The following is an 11,181-nucleotide window of genomic DNA, read 5'->3' on the forward strand; positions in this document are numbered from 1 at the left end:
TTAAAAATAACAAATATGTATTTTTGCATATTCTATTAAAAAATATTGGAATCCATACATATTGTATAACTCTTTAGTAAACAGATTTTTAAAAAACTTTTATTGTGGAAAAGTTCAAACATATACAAAAAAACGGTGAAGAGTACAGTGGACCTTATATACTCATATATACTCACAACCCAGCTTCAACAAGTATCGACTCATGGCCAAACTTGTTTCACTATACTCCCACTGACTTACCAAAGCCTCATTTCTCAATGGATTTTTTGAAGCAAATTCGTGTCATGATATTGTTGGGAGAGAGACTCTTCTTTGGGCCTCTTATGTTCCTACAATCTTGCTGGATGGACCAAGATGCCAAGGCCCTGACTGCTTTCACCAGGCCCATTTCTCAAGGTTGACTGTGTACTAAGTAACTTTAAGAAATGAGGTAACATCTCCTCCCCACCCCTCCACCCTCCACTCCCACCCCTGGACAAACAGTAGGTCTTTCTTGCTCTTACTGTTTGCTGTAAGACTAGTGAGTTCCCCAAACTCAGTGTTCCACAGCTGTGAAGCAACCCACTGCACGTGCAGCCATCCATCTGTGTTACCCCGGTGGCACCGAGAGCAAGGGGACCCAAAACAAATATGCTAATGTTTGTGCTGCTTATTGTGTCATGAGTAATAAAGTTCTTTGTCTCTGACCCAAGGGTCTTGAGTATTCTGCCAGGCTCCATAAAAGAATAAGTGGATAATTTATTAGATTGTAGGTCAGGTAAAATCGAATCCCAGATCCAATATATATCATTTTATCTGTACATATTTCAGTATACATCTCTGAGAGATAAGAACTCAAAAAAAAAGAAACAACTACTTAGGTAAGATGACTAAGTTCTAGAGATATGCTACACGACAGTGTGCCTTAACAATATTGTATTGTGCACATAAATATTTGTTAAGAGGAAAGATTTCGTGTTAAATGTTCTTACCACAATAAAAATGTCACTATTACTGCATCCAAAAAACAGACAATAATTCTTTAATAGAAGTGAATATCATCAATCATGTTCAAATTTCCCCAATTATTTCTCTTTTTTTTAAACAATATATTCAATAGGCATCCAAATAATTGTATTGGTGAACCTTTAAAAAATTTATTGTGGTAAAATATATATAAAACTTGTGATTTTAACCAATTTTAAGTGTACGGTTCAGTGGCAATAATAACATTCACCACCATCATCACCACCTGTTCCTAAAACTTTTACATCTGGGTGATTTAAATCTTTAGTATCTTTTAATCTATTGGTTTCCCTTTTCCCTTTCTCTGTTTCTCCTTGCAATTTATTTGTTGAAGAAGATCAGGTCATTTCTACTATACAGTTTCCCCCAGTTTGGATTTTGCTATATTCGTAACAGTTTCATAAGCTTCCATGAGGAGGCATATAATGTCTAGTTGTTTCTCTTTTTGTGGTGTTAATAGTCATTTATGATCACTGTTTAGGTCCTTTAGTTTTTAGGGGTGCAAAGTGGTGATATTTGAATTCTATTATTGCTTTTTAATAGCTGTTTAATACTTCCATAGAGGAACAGTTACATAGTACTCCATTATATGGATGTTTATTCCCCTTGTCTAAACAGAATGTTTCATAAGTCAGAAGAGCCTATTTAGCAAACACATTTTTATTGTGATTATTTTTCAAACATGAGAGAGAATTTTGTTGTTGTTTTTGCTGTTCATTTTATTCTCCCAAAGGGTACACAGTACAATCAAGACTAAAGTTGAATTTGCAGAAGAGTTAAAAACTATTTCTATATGATAATATGAGTAAAATTTTCACCCTTCAATATAATTTTGATTACTAAAGTGGGTTTTTGTTAAAAGGTACCCTAGAGTCATGAATCTGGAAAGAATAATCTTAGTGTGGACAAGCAACTTCAGTCTCCTTTTCTTCCAAAGAAGAGTGCTGAGAGCTGGGGAGAGCCTCCTTTACGTGGTTCTCTTTTTATGCATGGTTCTAAAATTAAGCACAGTGCTTTTTTTGGTGATAGTACATGCCAGGATGACATAAGGACATTTTCCTTAGAGTAACATTGAGACACATCTGTTCAAGTGAATCAGTTACCAACTCAATTGACTCATTTAGCAGGGAAAAGAAATTCAAAAGCCATCATATGGATGGAATCCCATGATCCCTTTGCCACTAAAAGTATTAATTAAGCTTTCTTTTTATCCCACACCATAACACCTGTTAACTCACGTTTGGCACCTTGTGAAACTTTTATATGCTGGGAATTACAGCAAGTGAAAGGTTATGTGACAAAACAGTTCTTAAAATTTTGAAATTTGTAAGTATTATTTCTCTCTCTGAGCCTTTCTCTCTCTTTCTCTCTCTCTCCCCTCAAAGTTACCAATACTCCCTCTTTGGTCCACAAGCATGTTTGATAGTATAATATAACTTTATGTCAGGAAAAAACCCTGTTGTTTTCACATTAAAAATGAAAGAAAGCAAAGATCAACTAAATTAACATGGCTTGTGGGGCAATGACTTCAAAAGCCCATCTTCCAAATCAAAAAGTGAAGATGGGAAGCACGCTATCTATGTTTATCAATGCAATTTGTTTGTTTTAGGAATCTATTGCTACAAAACAAATTATTCCATTAGTGGCTGGAAACAACACATACTTATTATCCCACAGTTTCTGTGGGTCAGGAACCCAGGAGCGGCTTAGCTGGGGGCCTCTGGCTCAGGGTCAGCCACAAGGCTGCCGTCAAGCTGTGGGCAGGAGCTGGATAGTCATCTCAAGGCTTGACCTGGGGAAGAGTCACGTGGCTATTGGCAGGCCTCAGAAGATATATTGCCAAGTTCAGTCACACCGTCCTCTCCACAGGTCCGCCTCCAGACAGAAAAGCTGGCTTCCTCCAGAGCGAGCAATCCAAAGAGAATGAGAGAGAGGACCTGTGACAGAAGCCACAGAAGTGACACCCCGTCATGTCTTCCATCTTCTATCCCTTAGAAAGAGTCATAACTGCAGCCCACCCCAAAGGGGAGGGGAATCACACAAGGTATGAACATCAGGAAGCAGGGGTAACTGGCGTCCATCTTAGAAGCTGCCTACCACAGTTTATATTTTTATTTTATTTTTTCTGTTTTTTGGCCGCACCCCACGGCGTGGAGGATCTTAGTTCCCTGACCAGGGATTGAACCCGTGCCCCCTGCAGTGGAAGCTCAGAGTGTTAACCATTGGACCACCAGGGAAGTCCCAGTTTATTTTAAATATAAATTTTAAAAACAGAAAATACGTTCTCATAGTTAAAAATTTTAAATGTACCAGAGGGTATATAGTAAGAAGTCTCCCTCACACCGCTGTCACCCAATACCCTCCTTGAGCAAACGCTTATCAGCTCCCTGCGGATCCTTTCACAGTCTTTCTGTTAAATGTGAAGTTGAAAGAGTGGGATTCCACGGGGCACGCGCAGAAGCTGCCGTCATCGTCTCCCCTCGATCTTGCCAGTTCAGTACTGCTTTGAGGAGGTAACTTCCCCACCTCTTGGGTGAAATAGGAGGTGGTCACTATGCCCTTTCCTCTCCCTCTCAGGTCATAAGGAGTCCTCCAGTTGTTTTTAGTCATAACATGGTTTCATATCAGAAGGAAAATGCTGAGTAACAGTCGAACTCTGAATTTTAAGGTTCGAGCTTCTGCCCGTTCCTTTCTCCAGCTTCCTTCAGGCTGAAAGCCTGCCACGAGAAAAGCTGGGGCCTTGTGCTCAGCTCCTCTATTTCTCTATTTTGTACTTCACATTCTCTTCTTCCTCCTTCTGGCTCCACTGGGTTGCCTCTGTCTCTCTCTGGGCTGGGGGATGGGAAGCCAGTGAAGACAGTTAGGAGCTCTGTTTTTCAGTGTCAGCTCTTCTGGCTTCTGCACAGATATCCTCGTGGAAACATCCAACTATAGCTTTCTTTTTTTTTTTTTTTTTGAAAATCAGAAATAGACCTCTTTAATGAAGGTCGTCAAAGGGTACAAACTTCCAGCTGTAAGATAAGTAAGTACTAGGGAGGCAATGTACCACATGATAAATAGAATGAACACTGCTGTACGTTATATATGAAAGCTGTTAAGTAAGTAAATCCTAAGAGTTCTCATCACAAGGAAGAACTTTGTTTCTTTCATTTTGTATCTATAAGGGATGACGGATATTCACTAAACTTATTGTGACAGCTGTTTCATGATGTATTTAAGTCATATCATTATGTGGTACACCTGAAATTTATGCAGTGCTGTTATGTCAATAGTATCTCAATAAAACTGGAAGGAAAAAAAAGAAATAGACCTCTTTGTATATACAAATTTGATGTTTGCAAATTCTATCCTTCATTTAGTATTTGCTTCTAAGGATATGCCTCCAGCTACTTTGTGATGTGGTCACCTCAGGAAGCCTGGGCAAGGCCTCCTCCCAGAGAGCTCAGGAGGGTGGGCTTTCTCTCCCTCTGAGCTGCCATCTGGTCCTGGGAAACCCCCGCACACCCTTCAGAATATGCCAGACTTTTCAGAAAACCGATTAAGACTGTTCTTGCTCCGTGAGGGTTTTAATTTCTCATAGTATCTCGCTCAGTTCTTTTAGGAATGATCATATCCTGGGAACAAGGAATGTCCAGTGTATCACTCCAGGAATTAAAATCCAAAAGAGGGTTTGTATCTGTTGGTTGATCAAATGCTTGTTTCGTGTGGGTAGGAAGTGAAAGACTTTTCTTGTAGAATATACTTTCCATATGCTGAGATACCTTAGAAGACAAAATATAGTAATTACATCTATGAATTCTTTCAATAACACAGCATACTCTGCTAAGCCACAGGTGGCAGGGAGGCTGAGGTAATTTCAGGTATGGGACATCTAGAAGGACACAATTCTAGGATGTGGTGGGCTTTTTCTTTTAGAATCATAGTGTTTACATTGTAAAACTGGATATCAAGGTGGTAGGAGCTTACCAGTTCCTGTTCTTGGTTCTGCTGTGGTTCATCTGCACACACAATTATTTCACTCTGTGTTCACTCTAGCTCTTCCTTTCCCAATGGTCCCACAAAAGTTCCCACAGACACCCTACTTCACCTTCACCAACACCCAGCCCGTCCTTCTCCAGGTGAGGCTGGAATTCTTTAGAACCTTAGCACACAACTGGCCTTCAGTGGGCTTAGTGTTGAGACATAAATAAGGCTGCACTGGGACTTGGTGCCCTAGTACTAACCAGCGGGCTCCTACACAAACCTGATGCCGAGTGGGACCCAGGAGATTTCTATATTGTTCACATTGTTACAGCTCAAACCCCCAGCTCCCTCCATTCTAATAATATCTTTCTCAAATTCCAGTAACTTTTTCTTCTCCTACCCCTTTCCTTGTGTGCTCAGTCCCAGTCTACCTTCTACATTTCTGTTCTGGAGGGTAGGTTTCCTTCTTCTTAGCAGTTCTTGCTGTAATGGAATTTTGCCCTTGATTCCCATTTTGGAGACTGAGATTTTGTTATCCACTGATTCCTGCCTGCCCACCTTCTGGGACTTTCAGATGTTACTCAGAACCTTCCAATTTTCCTGCTTCAATGGGACCCCTGGAAATTCCCAATCCCAAGGACTCTACAACTGTCCTGCTTGGTTGAACATCTGGCATCAGCTGGACCTTCCCCCTCCACCTCCCCCCCACCCCCAGCTTCTGTGGGAGTCCTGTCATGCTGGTAGATGGGGCCTGGGATATAATAGCTCGGCTGGGCTGCATGAAAGCACTTATATATATCAGATAGGAGCATAAGAATGCTAGCAGCAAGTGAGGAGAAGATTAAGAATGACTTGGGGTTGGCCACATTGTAAGGACAAAGCAGAACAAAAAGTGCAACGAAAGTGATAAACCAAAGCCAAAGAAAATCAGATTTGAGAAAAAACTGCAGTGTTATTGTAAGTACTCCAAGAGGTATAGTTTCCTCACGAAAGAAAAATAAATCATTTAAAAGTGAATATTATATTGTACCAATGTTAATTTCTTAGTTTTGACAAATGTGCCCTGTCATGTATTATGTTAACATTAGGAAAAGCTAGGTGAATTCTCTGTACTATCTTGGCAACTTTTCTGTATCTAAAGTTATTCCAAAATAAGAAGTTGAAAAAAAGAACATCAATGGAAACACTGAAGTATTTGCATTAGAAATAAAGAACTCCTTTACCCTGAAAAGTTTAGGAAAAATAAAAAGGTTTTTGAACGACATTCTGGAAACTCAGCTCCTGGTCTAAGCATGTATTGTGAATAAGTAAAGTACTGTATAAATTCTGAAAGAATAGTTGAGGCTTCTTGGTTTGACTTTTAGGAAACTCACTCTTTCAACAAATAACTATTGACCTATTATGGGTTTTGCATGTTCTAAGGTTGTATCTGTCAACAAAACAGATAAAGATCTCTGCTCTAATGGAGCTTACATTCTAGTGGGGGCAGAGGGAAATCAAAAATAAAAATAAATATAACAAATAAATAAATTATATTGTGTGACTGAACATGATGGGTGCTATGGGGAAAAAGAGAAGACCAGAAAAAGGGATAGCAGTAGTATGTATGGGGGCTGGGCCGTGTGCAATTTTAAGTAAGGTGAACCAATCAAACCTCACTGAGATGGTATGGTGGAGCAAAGATGAAGGAGATGAGGGAACAAAGCATGAGGATGTTGGGGGAAGAGCATCGCAGGCAGAGGGAACAGTGTGAAGGTGGAACCTGTCTAGATGTTCAAACAGCATCCAGAAGTGAGTTGACAAAAGCAGTAACTGGCAGGGAGAGACTTAGAAGATGAGGTCAGGAAGACAAGGGTGGTGATGGGTGGAGAGGAGTGCAAATAATATAGGACTTTGACTTGGACTTTGAAAGAAATGGGGAGCTATTGCAGACATTTGAGCAGAAGAGTGACATGATCTGTCTCATGTATTAGAAGAATCATTCTTTACTGCTGTGTGAATATGCTCTGGGTGGGCAAGGGCAGAGCAGGGAGAAGAGTTAGAAGGCTAACGCAGTAATCCAACAAGAGAAGACAGTGCATTAGACCAGAATGAAGCAGTGGAGGTAGTGATGAGAAGTGGTGCTCTGGAGCTGGCTTGTTCCAGCTCTTGAGACCAATTGTTATATTTTTAGGAAATTTGCAAGCTAATTGCTAAAAATGCCAGTATTGAAAATTAAATTATATAAAGTTACAATTAGATATATTATATTGCAAACTAAAGTATTAAATACCCTAAACCTATCACTTAATTATTTTTACCTACTTATTTTACTATAATTGTTTATTATTATCTCTGCTATTGAGGTTGTTTACACTTGTGCTATCCACATGGTGAAGATAGTCTGAAATGGGGAGCTGCTGTGCATCTCTTCCCAATTCTGTATTCAGTGACGCTGCATGTGGAGTTTGTCAGCCATGGTGGGAGGACTGACACCACAGAAATTGACAAATGCTACAAATCGGGGTTCATTTTTAAAGACAGCAGGTTGTTAAACATTGGCCAGCACACCACTGCTTTGTGCCTTCCCAACCAAAACTAGGAACGTGTACCAATGCCCCGTCCAAAGTTTTCAGGTTCCTTTTGTTTTTTTTTGCGGTACGCGGGCCTCTCACTGTTGTGGCCTCTCCCGCTGTGGAGCACAGGCTCCGGACGCGCAGGCTCAGCGGCCACGGCTCACGGGCCCAGCCGCTCCGCGGCATGTGGGATCTTCCCAGACCAGGGCACAAACCCGTGTCCCCTGCATCGGCAGGCGGACTCTCAACCACTGCGCCACCAGGGAAGCCCTCAGGTTCCCTCACTTTTATCATGTCCCCAACCACAGAGGGAAAAAGCTTAATAAAGATGTATTGTTAATGTTACAACAAGATAAAGGTAACATATTTCTCTTAAGCTTCATACCATTAACACATGTTTAGTTACGAAAAATCACCCTACCTGCGATTGGATCTTTAGTGCCGGCCCCAGCTTTAAGCCCATAGTGCTTCGAAGATGCCCCTCTGTGAGTAATGGCAAGGTTTCTCCATCAATTGCATGATCTTTAAACACCTTATTAAACACAAAAGATGTCAGCTTTGTTTAAATGTCTTTTTTTTAAGACCTAACCTATTTTCATGAAAGCAACTTGAGCAACCTTTCTGAAACACAAAGCTAAGCACGCCACTCCTCCTTAAAACCTAGACTGTTTCCAGGATGAAGTCACAATCCTTCAAGTCTCTGTGGCCTGATCCCTTCTCCCTCTTCAGTCCCCTATCCTGCCATCCTCACCTTTCCCACCTTGGCCCTGGCCTCTGGCCACTAAAAATTATTCTCAAATCCCAACCATGTTAAGTTCTCTCTGGCTTCTGGTCCTCACCTGGAAACTCCTCCTTTGCCTCCCTCTCACCTTGTTGTCCCTCAGGTGGTAAACCCCTCACTGTCAGGTCTCACTTTCGATGCCTCTTCCTCTAGGAAACCGTAAGGCCCTCCCATGTGTTCCTACCAGGCGCCGTAGCTGCCCTCTCCAGCATGGTCACGCTGATGTGGAATCCCTTACGGTGCCCCTCTTCTGGACTACAAGCTCCGTAAGAAGAGGAACCATATTTGTCCCATTTCCACTGTGTGTTCCGTGCCTCGGAGGGCATGCCTCAGGACCAGCAGAAGATTAGATTCTTCTTGGGAAACTTCTATACCAGGAACTTTGTGTTCTAACAGATTTTAGTTATTTACAAACTATATTTATTAAGTAATTATTTCTTTTCCTATTTTAACTGAGCAAATTGTAGAATGGCTAATGTAAGTAACTTAATTTGGGCCAAAGCAAAAAAGTGGACAGTTTGGGTTAGTCTATGTAGCCTTATTTTGGGGAAATGTATGATATTTCTTAGGTTGTCTGTTGTTTTTAAATATCTTGAATAACTTAAGCATACCTTCTACCACCTTTGAGAATTCCTAGGGCCCCAGGTACCCTTGGCCGAAAATCGTATGGCCCAATATCCTCAATGTAGAGTAATTATAATGGAAAGAGCTAGATTTGTAGTCACACACACATTTCTTTAAGCAGTCCTCTAGCCACCTTGAAGTTCAGCTTTACTCAGCTGCAAAATAGAGTTAGTATCTCCTTTGCAGAAGTATGGTGTCGATTAAATTTAAAAGACAATCTAAATAATTTACTTAGTACTGTGCCTGGCACATAGTCTGCTGCCAATAAAGAGTAGGCGCTATTATTATGATTTTTTGTAAATGAGAGAACCAACATAGAAAAGGTTAAGTGAGTTGCCCAAAAAGCATAGCTTGCCTGTTAGAGAACTTGTAAAATAATGTATAGTTCATGATTCTGATCCAGAATTTTCCCTGCTTAACCCCAATCAGCTTAACCCCAATCAACCCTTAACTGCCAATCAGCAAAAGGCGTGCTGATAAAAATAGTTACCTATATTTATGGTAGAAAATTTACCTAATTTCTCTTTCCTTTGTAGGGATTCCATTGAGCAGTGAAGGGACCGTGAGAGCTCATCCAAAGAAGGAGAAATCACAGCGATAAATTTTCATACAGAGGTAGGTTGGCACCCAGGGCCTGAAATGCATGAGGGCCTAACCTTCAGTCATGGTGGATGGACCCTGGGCCTGAGGCAAGGATGCAGAACATACCTCTGTCACTCAGAAGATATCCTCACTTCATTCTCATGAGAGCAGTTTGGGCCAAGTACATGATATAAATATGCATGTATTTTTAATAATTTCATTTATTTTTAGAGAGAATACTTTAACTGCTGACTTATTTGAACTAGACATTGACTTTGAACCAAAAAAATGTGTTACAGGGTATCCTGGATATCCCTAAATGGCTGAACCACCCATCCTCTCTTCACATCTATTTAAAAGATTTCATTTGCAAGGGGCTTTGGATTTTCACTGCAGTTATTTTTTCCTGAATTTTCTTTTTCTACCTGCAGAAGGTGGGTGGTTGGAGGTTGCTGCACCTAAGGCAGAGGTGAGGAAGAAGAGGACAGAGAAGGGGACAGGGGGTGTGGCCCTGAGTAGTCCCAGGGGCTGTGAGTAAAAGCGGATGGCACATTGCAGACAAGGGTTCCTGTGAAAGTTGTGCACAAGCAGTGCTGCTTCGGAGCCTGTTGCGCTCAGACGGCACCCAGCTGCGTCCAGGGGTTGCTCCCCATTTCTGTACAGAACACCGTCACTGAACACAGCCTGGTCATGCCCAGCAGAGTAGTGCCATCCTTGCTGTTGAGGTCACCAGCAATTGCTAGGAGGGGAACTGACTTTAGTGAGGAAACAAGAGCAGGACTTGATCCTAAACACATTTGAGAAACACCTAGAAATAACTGTACCACTTCTTGGGGTGGGGAAGGAAGCACCAACATCCTGTTGGCAAGAGATAATGAGTCAGCAAAGTTTGGGGTCTTCGTGTTTATGTGACTTCTTTATACCCATAAGGGGACATCTGGGATTATAAAGTATGAAATGCATGTAACATTGTTTATTACAAGAGTGGTTATTATAAACTGCATTTTTATGACTGTGAATCACTGACTGATTAAAAATAGTGAGTTCAAACAGATTCAATCCATCAGAAGTCAGTAATCAAATGTTCGTTATACATGGGGTTGCTTCTTTCTGGTTATCAGAATTTGGTAACTTCATTGTACCACTTGAAAAGCGGCATAGATACATTTAAAAAGTGACTTACCCACGGTTAATGACTAGTAATAAAATAATAAGGTTATACTCATTGAATAGGCAAAAATAGAACAAATTTTTTTAGCAGGTATGCAAAAAGACAAAGTAGGTGACTTGAAGAATACAACTTGCCTCACAAGTAACTTGAGATTCTGCTTTCTCTAGAAGCCTCTGAGGTAATGATGAAATTAGAATCTACTGAGTGCCAGGCACTCATTTATGCTTACAACAATCCTTTGAAAATGTATTATACTATTATCCTCATTTTACAGATGAAAAAACCGAGACACTGAGGAGGGAGGCAACTTGTCTTAGGTCACATGTCCAGAAAGTGGAAAAGCCAGGATTTGAACTTGTACTTTCTGGTTTCATAAGCCATACTCTTAATCACTACTCTATATGACTTTTCCATTGGTCCAATAAAAAGAACAAAGGAAGAAAAAGAGAAAGGGAAAGAAAGAAAGAAAGAAAGAAAGAAAGAAAGAAAGAAAGAAAGAA

The 11,181-nt window shown here is 40.7% G+C and overlaps 1 protein-coding gene across 1 annotated transcript in view; it reads right to left on the reverse strand.

Moving 5' to 3' along the window:
• Positions 1–4,571: 4,571 nt before the first annotated feature.
• SAMD7 (sterile alpha motif domain containing 7) overlaps positions 4,572–11,181 on the reverse strand; it is a 16,378-nt gene continuing 9,768 nt past the window's right edge. The window contains exons 6-7 of the mRNA XM_029213906.1: positions 7,945–8,055; positions 4,572–4,766 (exon numbers count right to left, since the gene is read on the reverse strand). Coding sequence (XP_029069739.1) covers positions 4,572–4,766; positions 7,945–8,055 — 306 coding nt within the window. The remainder of the gene's footprint in view (positions 4,767–7,944; positions 8,056–11,181) is intronic.

Source organism: Monodon monoceros, unplaced genomic scaffold, assembly GCF_005190385.1.
Source record: "Monodon monoceros isolate NGI ecotype Baffin Bay Population unplaced genomic scaffold, NGI_Narwhal_1 Super_Scaffold_11, whole genome shotgun sequence".
Lineage (NCBI taxonomy): Eukaryota > Metazoa > Chordata > Mammalia > Artiodactyla > Monodontidae > Monodon > Monodon monoceros.